Raw genomic sequence first — 12,104 nt, 5'->3', positions numbered from 1 at the left:
TATACACATGAATAGATTTCCATGCAAATTCTGTCTTGTCTCTTCCATGATGCATGAATCTCAGAGGCGTTCCTGGTGTCACACATAAAGCAATGTGAGCTCCAAGTGATGTAACTAGAACTTAACAAGAACCTCACTGTGTCATTTTATTTACTACTTAAAAATATTTAAAAACTAAATTTTTGTGTTTTAATTTGACTTTCTCCAGCTGAACAGAAACAGAACTGACGTTTTTATCTGTGGACCTAAAGAGGAACGATCTAGAGCAGGGGTGTCAAACTCCAGTCCTCGAGGGCCACTGTCCTGCAACTTTTAGATGTGCCTCTGCTGCGCCACATCTGCCTAGAATAATTAGGTCATTACGGCTCTGGAGAACTGATCTACACAAGGAGGAGGTAATTAAGCCGTTTCATTCCAGTGTTTTGTACCTGTGGCACATCTAAAACCTGCAGGACAGCGACTGGAGGACTGGAGTTTAAGACCCCTGATCTAGAGTCAAAGCACAGCTTCAGTTATTACAGCTGGAAACTAGAGAACAGGATGAAATCTGTGTGTAGTGATGAACTTTGACCTCAACATTCAGATACACATAAAGACAGTTACAAAGTTGGCCTTCCATCACCTGAAGAGAAACTCATCCATATATGTTTATCTTTAGTCACACTGATTACTGCAGCAGAGTCTTCACAGGTTAAAAAATCAATCAGATCCAGAACGCTGCTGCTGGTGTTCTGACTAAAACCAGGAAGACAGAGAACATCACCCAGTTCTACAGTCCACTGAGAGAACAGACTTTAAAATACTGATGTTGATTTATAAATCACTGAACGGCTTAAAGATCTGCTGCTGCTGGATCAACCTTCCAGACCCCTCAGCTCTTCTGGTTCTCTGCATCAGAACCAGAACCAAGCGGCATTCAGCTTCTGTTTACCACAAATCTGGAACAAACTTCCAGAAAACTGCAAAACAGCCGAAACACTGAATTCCTTTAAATCAAGGCTAAAAACCCTTAGAGTTACTTTTGATTAGTAATAAGTGTAAAATTGATCAACATTTTTGATGTGTATTTACTTGATAATTTTGATTATGAAATTTGACAAAACGTAATGTTAATTGTTATACGTTCTTATGTTGTAAAGGCTTTTGAACGGCCTTGTTGCTGAAATGTTCTGCACAAATAACCTTGAACTTGAACGATGTCAGAGATTACTATTTGGCTTTTAATACATTCTATTCTATTACCCTATTAACTCTGCGTGAAAGTGCAACATGTGTCAGTTTTTACTTTGAATAATTACTCTGTGTAGTTAAGTTTACCCTACATACTTTATTTATTGTAGGCTCCCTTGGTCCCGATATAAGTACCTACTTTATCACGACATCGGGTTGTCATACCAGATAGCTCTGATCATGCAGCGCGGTGAAATAAAAGGCATGCACCTGCTCATAAACCCGCTCTGAGCTTCGCTCTGCAGGCCGGGTGTTGGAGGTGTTTACTGTTGTTGGCCAAGAGCCCAACCTCATGTCATGCTGCTGCATCCTTCTAATGTTCCTGCAGCAGAAACACCGAGCAGAACATACCAGACACGTTACAGTATCTGACCCGGTTTCTAGGAGCTTGACCGTAAGGAGCAGCGATGGGGACGGGGTCTGCGTGTGAGGGTTTCATTTCCACCCATTCATATTTCACCAGGGAGCATGAAGTGATGACAGGCCGGCAGGCGAAGCCACATGTTGACTTTACTTTGTCCGCTTAATAAGATGTAAGATTTTTATTTCTCATTATGTTTCTAGAACATAACGACACTGGAGTGGTACCAGTGATGTAACTGGAAGTAAAGAAGAACCTTGTTGTGTCTCTTTATTTACTACTTGAAAATATTTAAAAAGTGCATAAAACATTAGAAGGTGGTTTAACTAGAAAATGAAAGCCCACCTGCTGCCTAGAAAATGCAATTTAAGTCGACAAGAAAATAATTTTGGTTTTAACTCAGAAATTAAAGTTCATGAAGTTGATTTAACAACAGACAAGTTGTCTAAACATTGTTTTTTAAGTTCATTAATCTTGAATTGTGAGTTTTAACTTAAATTTAAACCTAATAATTATTTCACAATATGCAAGAAAAAAACCTGCCCTCACTCAGTTAAAGAGACACATTTCTCTATTATTTTACTCACAATATCAAGTTAAAATAACTTATTTCACTGTAGAATAGTTAAAATTCTAGTTTTAAATCACATGAACCAAATTTCTGATCTGATGATGAATTTTATGAAACATCTCAATGAATTCAGCTCAGAAACATTTAGTGTGATCAGGACATTATCCTCAAGCTTTGCAAACTGTCAGCTGCATTAAAATGAACATTTGCCTTAATAACACAAGAGTCAGATCAATGTAACGCTTCATCTCAGTGGAAGTGCAACAAAGGTAGAAACTCAACCGCTGTTATTTAGATCTGATCATCTGAAATGAACCAACAGTCTTTAGTTTTGTTCAGAGTGTCATTTTATTCCTTCATCCATTTTCCAGACAGTAGATTAATATTTAAATGGATGACAACAGTTAACCTCAGAGAATGCTTCAGATCTTCCTGGGAAGTGAAATATTCAGGCTGGATTGTTGCCCAATCTGCCTGCAAACGGGCAGGAGGAAGGAAAAACAAACCTGTTTCTCATAGAAACACACAGAACTTCTTACTGAATCCATTCAAAGAACTAAAGAACACACTTTTTTTAGAATTGGATTTTGTTCCTGTGACATCCTGAGCTGTGACTTAGAGGTTTAGGTTTGCTGCGATTCATCACTGTCACGCGACGCATTCAGACTGTATCACACTCAGCTGCTCTGGATCTTTCATTCTTCACCCTCTGTGTTAGCAGCACCAAGCAGATCCACAGGATCAAGCTGGTGACAGAAAGAAGATCCTGACATCCTGATAGTGAGCTGGACCACATGCATGTAAATAAACAGAGGAGAGCAGAAAATACCGTAAACTCTGGGAATACTTTGATAACTCGACTTCAGCTTCCTCTTCATTAGATAACCGTCCATAAACTCAGAAACGTGCAGAAGAAGAAAAACATTTTAGAGTATATTGTTAAATTCTAAAGTAATTAGCATATTTATTCCTATTTATATTTATTTACTTATACATTTATTTATTGTTTTATTTATTTATTCCTTTTTTCCATTTTCCTTATTCATTTGTCCTTTATCAGATTGCAGATTGCTTTTTACAAATAAAGAATACATGACGAAACATTTAATTTTCATTTAAAGTCAACCAGCAGACCAGAACAACGGTTCTGGTTCTGCTCTGCATCCCCAGAACCAGAACCAAACGAGGAGAAGCAGCATTCAGCTTCTATGCACCACAAATTTGGAACAAACTTCCAGAAAACTGTAAAACAGCTGAAACACTGACTTCGTTTAAATCTCAACTAAAAACCCACCTGTTTAGGATTGTATCTGAAACGTAATCAATTACAAATTTAATGATGGAACTTGACTTAATGTCATGTTCTGATTGTTGATTCTATGTTGAAATTGCACGAAAATCCGTGAGGGACGACGGAGTCCCAGAGCGAAATTCCATGAAAGAGGTGTACGGAGCCTCGTGCCAGAAGTTTACATCGTTTTAAACTGTGTGATTGTGAGCGTGAGTGGGAATAAAAATAGCAACAGGTTTTTTGTTCCATATAACACAGTAGGAGTGTAACAGGTAAACCTTCTATGGATGCAAACTCGACTAAAACCCACCTGTTTAGGATTGTATTGAAACGTAATCAATTACAAATTTATTGATGGAACCTGACTTAATGTCGTGTTTTGATTGTTGGTTCTATGTTGCATTGTGTTTCTGTGTTTGATATGATGTAAAGCACTTTGAAATGCCTTGCTGCTGAAATTGCTATACAAATAAAATCTGATTGATTGATTGAACATCGTAGTTGGCTAAATATAAACAATATTTAAATGTAATTTTGGGGTGTTCAAAGTTTTTAAATTCAAGATATCAACAACTTTATTTTTTTTCAACTATAAGCAATTTGAATAAGCAGGTGTAGAAAACCTGAACTAAATTAATTTGTCTACAAATTGTGTGTCTGCGTTATGCTGCATTTACTGCACCTTGGAAATATGAAGCTCACATTTTTTTTCTCTCTTGCAATTTGATTTTCTAAAAAAGAAATTCGGAAAAAAAAACATACTTAAATTTCCTTATCTGCAGCTAAATTAGATAAAAATGTCCCACAACATACAGGAAATAAAAGCTTAACCCTCAGGATTTAATATAACCACAAGATGGCGCTGTTAGATCGTTCAATAAAAACAGAATCTGGTCAAAGTTACTTAAGAAAACAAGAAATTATTGACTGATTCCATGTCCTTTAGACTAGTATTTATTTTTTATTGTGTATAAAATTAATAAAATAATACAAAAAAAAATAGCAAAAGAGAAAAACTCACTGAACCCTGATACCAGCTGGTCATTCATGTTCTGCTCATTGATCAGTTGCGTAACACCAAGCTGTTGTAAGTTTATCCATCTGATTACAAAAGAGCAGAATATCTTTCTGGTGGCTTTGCTCTGAAATTCATCTGAGTGAAAAGAGCAGCCAGAGAGTCTCATCTTCTCTGCAAGTCAGAAAGTTTACCATAAATATCAGCTTTCCTGTGCTGGTCAGAGGTCCAGCTGCACGGATTCCTGCTGCCGTTAACAGCAGCACCGCTGCAGCAAAGGCAGGAAAGTCTCTTCAAACAAGCTCATTTTGTTAGCTGGCATGCAAAGCTTTCATTTTCTGTTGCAAAAAGCAAATAACAAACCGTATCTGAGTGCCTTTGACGTTTTCTCTCTGTGAAAGTCCCCCAGATATTTATACTCCCCCTTCCAATTCAATTCCCTTTCAGATTGTCGCGCCGGGTTTGGAGCGGATGGTAAACTTTTCAAATTTATTACACCAAAAATCTCAGACAACACAGCCAAACTGTCTCATGGCAGATATTACAAACAAATCTTCAAGCTTGATAAGCAGTCAGTCTAAGTATTTGTTTTGTCAGACTTTATAAAAGATGAGGCGGCAGCGGTGTCAAACTCATTTTTGTTTTGGGCCAAATCAAGATCAGAAATGCTCTTAAAGGGCCGGTTGTGCTGGAATGTATTGATAAAACCTGATCACAATCTGTTGAAAATATCAATTAATTCCAAAAATCAAATATTACTGAACATCTTTTCAGTCCCTCCAGGATTTTGTGATTCTTTTTGTGATTTTTTGCAATAAAAATCAAAGTGTTTGTGGTACTGATTTGGAAATATTTGCGATATTTGCTCTTATTTATGTGACTTTTGATCTCACTGTATAGATCATGGACTATAACCTGACATTAATTAAAGCTGAGGCAGCTGTTTAGTACAAGTAAGAAAGTTTTTAACAATTTTTGAGAAAAATCTCTAATAAACTCCCAATTAGTGCAAAAAAGTGCAAGGATTTGTAGATTTTCATAAATTTCTATGATAATTCTCAAGAAACTCGAGAGACTAATTGATATAATTTGGCAGTAAACAGATAAAAACTGCAATGATTTGATTGATAACATGATATTTAAGCACACTTAGTATTTAGTCTGGAATCTAGAGGGCCACATAGAAAGCTACGGCGGGCCGGATTTGGCCCACGGGCCTTGAGTTTGACACATGTAGCATACAGGAATAAAACCCAAACACTTTCCTTCGACTTCACAACACGAATTAATAAATTATCTCATTAAAAAATACAGCAAAGTTTGTAGTTTTAATATAACTAAATGGAAATAAGCTCAAAGCTTCTGCAAACTTTTGCAAGGAACCAGAGAAACAGTTTGAGTAACGGAAACAAGTCAACCGCTGCTGCAGCTTTATTAAAATAAAAGGTAGAAAAATGAAGGCAGCTTAGCTGTACTAATGAGAAGCATTTGTAGGTGAGCGACTCCCGCTCTGGCGCAGTGAGCTCATTATAGTGGCTCGGTTTTGTTTGGTTCACAGCTGTGCAGCGCGTCTTCTTTTTTCTAAAACAAGAACTCTGCATCAGCCAGATTTCTTGCTATGCAAAGCAAATTCTCAGCGAAATTCAAGTCCAATTAATGAAAGCACAGATTCTGGATAATCACCGATTAATTGCATTAGATGCACCGGATGCAGACAGCAGAAGAGTCGGTTTATAAATGCAGGCTTCATGTTCCTGTACAACATACAAGTTATAGTCATGAACTGAAGAGTCATCACTATTTGAAGTATATTCTAAGTACATATACTGCTCTAAAGCTTTTATGCATTTTTTTTTTACCCCTCCAGGGGGTCTTTTGTGGGCTCTAGTGTCCGTTATATGACAGTAGACTGACAGGAAACGGGGAAGGAGAGGGTGGAAGATATGCGGCAAATATCATCGGGTCTGGGAGTCGAACCCGCGACGGCCGGGTCGAGGACTCAAGGCCTCCAAATACGGGTTGTGCTAACCACTACGCCACCACGGCACGCCCCCAGCTTTTATGCATTTTTACATTTATTCCTACACTGCAAAACCACAAAATCCTAATCTATTATAAAAATTTTGCAATAGAAAGTTTTTTGTTTTTGTTTCCTGAGATGAAGTGCGTTACATTGATCTGACTCTTGTGTTATTAAGGCAAATGTTTATTTTAATGCAGCTGACAGTTTGCAAAGCTTGAGGATAATGTCCTGATCACACTAAATGTTTCTGAGCTGAATTCATTGAGATGTTTCATAAAATTCATCATCAGATCAGAAATTTGGTTCATGTGATTTGAAACAAGAATTTAAAAGTAAAATAAGTTGTTTAAACTTTATATTGTGAGTAAAATAATAGAGAAATGTGTCTCTTTAACTGGATGAGGGCAAAAAAATTTTTTCCTGCATATTGTGAAATAAATCCATCCATCCATTTTCTAACAGCCTTGTCCCTCATGGGGTCAGGAGGTGCTGGTGCCTCTCCAGTGAACATTTCGGGCGAGAGGTGGGGTCACCTGGACAGGTCGCAAGTCTGTCTCAGGGCAACACAGAGACACACAGGACAAACAACTATCCACACACACACACAGCTAGGGAGAATTTAGAGAGTCAAATTAACCTGACAGTCATGTTTTTGGACTGTGGGAAGAACCCGGAGAACCCGGAGAGAACCCACCATGCACAGGGAGAACATGCAAACTCAGTGCAGAAAGACCCCGGGCCGGGAATCGAACCCAGGACCTTCTTGCTGCAAGGCAACAGTGCTTGTGAAATTATTATTTAGTTTAAAATGCAGCGTTAAGTTAAAACTCACAATTCAAGATTAATGAACTTAAAAAACAATGTTTAGACAACTTGTTAAATCAACTTCATGAACTTTAATTTCTCAGTTAAAACCAAAATGATTTTCTTGTTGACTTAAATTTTAATTTCATTTTCAGGTTAAACCACCTTCAAATGTTTTACAGTGTATTACACTTGGAATATTACAACACTAACTTACAAGTGACTTTTCATGAATTTATAGGAGCTTGTTTAAAGCCAGTAATTCATTAATATTAATAAAAATGCACAAGCAGAGATTTTCATTTCATGACAATAAATGTTTCCCATAAGTTAAATAATCTGCCTGTGGAAATACTGGCATAAAACAAGCTTCTATATCTTGATGAAAAGTTACTTCTGAGTTAGTTTTGTCTTATTTGTAGATATTTGAACTGTAAAATAGACCAGAAGTGTTTGTAAAGTTTTGGTTTTTGCAGTGTAGCCTCTGCATGAGTTAGAAACCTTCATCATGGTTATTTTTAACATATAAAATGTGTGCTTCACTGGTTGCCACCTTGCTGTGCAAATGAGTGCACTCAGTTATGCTTTATTGAGAGAAGCCTGCAGTGAACGATCAATATCCATTCCGCTTATACACTAAATATATTTTTAAAAAACAGAAGGAGCCTCTTTTCTCAGCACAAGGAGCCATAAACGATCTGATTGAATAACATACAGCTCAACTTTGCTCAAACTGTTTCCCGTCCTTCATCTGGTGCTTTTGGGCCGCAGCTTTCTGGTGGTCCTGCGCCAGGTTCACACTTTGACCCTTTTCTCTGCTGTGGCTCCAGCTGATGCCTGCACATTGCTGGTAAATGATGGGGCTGCTAGAGCCGGGAGCCTAATTAAGACAGGCACACTACCGGACCTGAACCCCCCACTGGGAGGTCAGTGGAACAGGAGACGGACTTCTGCTGTAGGTGATATTACAGGGTGCAGAGTTACTAGCATTGGCTAGCTGACTGTTCACACCACGTCTGCTGTAAAACGGCAGATGCTCGTTCTGTCTCACAGAACCTCAGAATCACGCTGCCATCTGGGAAGTGATACAGAAGCACAAAGTTCAGTTTGTTGCCACAAGCTGCCAATGCATATATTATCTATTTTCTTTTGGATACTAAAAGAATGCACAACATTCTTTTGCATAATTTCATATATATATGACAATAATGTGGGGATAAATAAGCTGGAAAATTTAGCTTAAAAGATTGTTTTTATTTAACCATTTAATTAAGTAAAGGAGACATTTACTTACTTCCTTGAACAGTTAGATTAGGTCTATGTTTGTTACATAATGAGATTTTAATCTGCTCAGATCTACCTATGTTGATCTCTTTTCAGCTTGAGCCGTTCTGGGACGTCTTGTCACTTTAAATCTAAATAAGCTGCTGCTGGCGACGCCCCCCATTTCAACATTTAGACTCGCATGTGAAAATGGCTGCCAACAGATGCACAATTATACAACTGTACATCTTTGAAAATCAGAAGTGTAGCCTCCTGTACAACCAACAAGAAAGCAGAAAGTGGTTCCTGGATGGTAAGTCAACAACAAGACATTTGTGTTTTCCAGCAGCCATTGTACGGCGCATACAGCGATAAAACCAGCTGACCAAACATGGTGTAGCTCAGCTTGGGTTGCCAGGTGATGGGATAGGCTTTGTTGGGGTTGCTAGGCAACGGCGCAGTCCCTGCTGATTTGTAAAGCTGCATTCCAGACACCAAAAAACATTAGTGCACAGTAATTAATTAGAGCTTGTGTTTTTTTTTGTTTGTTTTTTGTTTTGGAAGCTGTAGAAACTCAAATTGAAATATAAAAATTTGCAAAATTGTGCATAATTAGTCCCCTCTAATTAAATATAATGGGCTCGATGATTGGTTTGTCTCTTTATTGTGCAAACTTCAGGTGTGCCTATGGCAGGCTGTTTTAGCATAAAATCGGTTTCGTCTGGCTACTCGCAAATACATTATAGATATGTAAGAATTTGTTTTGCCTATAAACAACTAGATTTTGACTCCTGATTAATAAATTAAGATGTCTGCTTTTACATTATGCTATGATCCTCGGGTGTTTTGACTTTTTGTTTTTCTTTTTTGATAAATTATTTATTTTCTTGCCATTTTGGTTTATTGTTTGTTAGTTCAGTTACTCTCATTGGTTGTGTTTTGAGATTGATATTCATTTTTGTTAATTGTTCGGGTTTCCTTTCCTCTCTCTGTCTGAAGTGATTTTGAAGTAAATGATGCCACTGGATTGAGGTCAAACATCTTCAATTGAAGCTTAATACATCTGAAACTTTATGACTTTCAAAATAAAAATTTTTAATTTTATTAAAAAGTTTCTTAATGTCTGAATTAAGAAACTGCATAATTAGTCCGTACCACTAGAAAATATAACAGATTTATATTTAACAAGAAGCTAGATTGATTGTTTTTACCTTTGTTAAGTGGAATTATCATTTGAAAACATTTTTTTGTGTTTACTCAGGTTTCTAATATCTGAAACACTGAAAAAAGTACAAAGGAGAGGGAATTTCATAAAGACTAAACCTTTTTACATTAGGTTTCTTTCTGAATTTCTCATAAATCCAAAGCAACATGAAGACAAACGTGAAAGTATAAAAACCCATTTAGAATATTATGAATACAATTGGATTTTTCTGTCTTTTCTCCTCTTTTAAACAGGAATCAGAATCACCTGCACAACACAGGGGGCAGCGACTCCCCAAATAATGATCAACATAAAGCATTTTACTTTGTTTCAAGCTCTTGAGCCACCCCCAACAAGATGCTGCCCTGGGCAGTGAGCCACATTAAAAACTTTCAACTGTTCGTGTTAAACTGACTGGAGATTTGGTGGCACTATTGTTATTTTTTATGTACTTCCTTATGAAATGAACGAACATTTCTGTTAGCATCTGTGCTAGCTACTGTTATTATGTAAAAACGCTATTTCTCTGAGCCACCACTAGAGGGAGCTACAGCACTAACAACCTCACTGCCTCAGCTAAAACATTTGATGTTTTAGCTGGACTGGACTGGTAGTTAATGATACTTTTCACCCAATCACGTTTCCATGATTAAGAAAATACGTAGAAAATTTTAAAAAAGAACACACTAATAGGGTTTAACGTATAAATAAACAGATCTTTACCAGGATCTGAAATGATAAAAATCTAACATTACGTGTAGAAAAACAAATACAACAAAGATGAAGCCCAGATGGGAAAGTGTTTGAAAATGTAAGTAACCTCCAGCTTGACCTTGGGTTCAGACTTTCTTTTTACCGACCCTGAAAAGATTGCATATGAAAATTTTAAGGTCGTAAGATGGATTTCTCTTCTTCTATTACATGATGTATGCGAACATTTCGAATACGTTTAATGCATAATGAAAAAAGGCATCAAAGCTCCTACTTTTCTCATATAAAAAATTCAATAAATCCAAGTGAGAAAAAGTCCCAGAAACTAGAGCCTGTTGGGTTTATTCATCTGTTTGGTGGATTTTTGTGCTCATCCGTCTAAATCTGTAACTCCCTTTTCACAGGGAGCAACATGTCTGTTAAAGTATTGCATTTATTTGCAAAGACTTGTTGATCCAGCTCCTAATGCCAGTGTAAGGGGAGTTAATTGAAAGATTAGTCAGTTAAAGTTGACGCTCCTCTTGGTGGATTCTGCGTTCTTCTGAAGGATTTTAAAGCTTGGCAGATTTACCCAGCCTATTAAATCCTTGCTTCTGTAAATCTGCGAGACCCTTTTCACCACTACCTCACCGCATTGTCTCCTGCTCCGGTTCTCAGTGCTTCTCGTCTTGAACTCCTCAAGGGCGTCATCAGTCTCTGCAGACCTCGTTGCTCACTGAAGGGTGTGGGGGGACTTGAGTTCCAGGGAAGCTTTGAATAACACAGAGAGGGGAGAAATAAAAGGAATAAGCCCCACAAGCCCTCAGTCATCCAGCAGAAAAGAGGAGACGCAGGAATAACCATGCCTGAGCCAGTCCCTGAAGGTATGCAGATACTTGTTATAACAGCATAATTTATCCTAATTACAGACAAAGACTTGGTTAAGTCACAGTGTTGATGCTTGAATTTAAATATCCTGCTCTGGTTTGACGTTTAAAATACACGATGCTGATCGTTTCTAAAGCATGTTGTGAAATAAGTGGAATCATCTCAAATATTTATGTGAGAAAAGCAAGTTTAAAGCGTTCACTTATGAAAACAAGCTAAGAGCTGCTATGATTGTATTGTTTTGGGAGGAAAGAAAAAGTGGATTGTTTGTACTTATTACACTCAAACCGTCTACAGAAAGTAACAAACTTTAGAGCATTTAATTCCCCAAGTTAAACCTAAAAAACCAAACATTTGTTACAGTGAAATCCTCATTTTGAAGAGAAGATAGAGAAAAGTGGATTAATGATGCAAAAACAAAACTTTATTGTGATTGCAAGTAACACAGAAAATTAAATTATTCCTAGATGTTAAGTTTATAAATTTAGTTTTATATGCCATAACTTTCACCCATCCACCTGCTGTGACATCATCGTTGTGTATTTGTGAAAGACACCAGAGTCATCCTCGCTCCATTTATCTGGAGCAGAGTTGCTACTGTGTTAGTGATACTTACATACTGCAGCTTAACTCTGAGGAACTGAGGTTCATGTTTCAGTTTCTGCCTCAGTGCATCGCGTAAAGAACACACATTACGGCTATTTCAAAGTTTTTAGTGTTCTATCGTTATGTTGCATTCAAGTATTTTGCATTCTTTAACTATA

At 37.3% G+C, this 12,104-nt stretch overlaps 1 protein-coding gene across 4 annotated transcripts in view; it reads left to right on the top strand.

The window, feature by feature from the left end:
- Nucleotides 1-11,161: 11,161 nt before the first annotated feature.
- LOC116727656 (myosin-binding protein C, fast-type-like) overlaps nt 11,162-12,104 on the top strand; it is a 30,755-nt gene continuing 29,812 nt past the window's right edge. For 3 of the 4 annotated variants that reach the window (XM_032575225.1, XM_032575226.1, XM_032575224.1), the window contains exon 1: nt 11,162-11,336. In XM_032575225.1, coding sequence (XP_032431116.1) covers nt 11,315-11,336 — 22 coding nt within the window. In that variant the 5' untranslated portion in view covers nt 11,162-11,314. The remainder of the gene's footprint in view (nt 11,337-12,104) is intronic. The other variant, XM_032575227.1, reaches the window with a different exon arrangement.

Source organism: Xiphophorus hellerii, chromosome 10, assembly GCF_003331165.1.
Source record: "Xiphophorus hellerii strain 12219 chromosome 10, Xiphophorus_hellerii-4.1, whole genome shotgun sequence".
NCBI classification, from domain to species: domain Eukaryota; kingdom Metazoa; phylum Chordata; class Actinopteri; order Cyprinodontiformes; family Poeciliidae; genus Xiphophorus; species Xiphophorus hellerii.
Note: the sequence above shows the minus strand (reverse complement) of the source record. Positions and strands in the feature narration are given on the sequence as shown.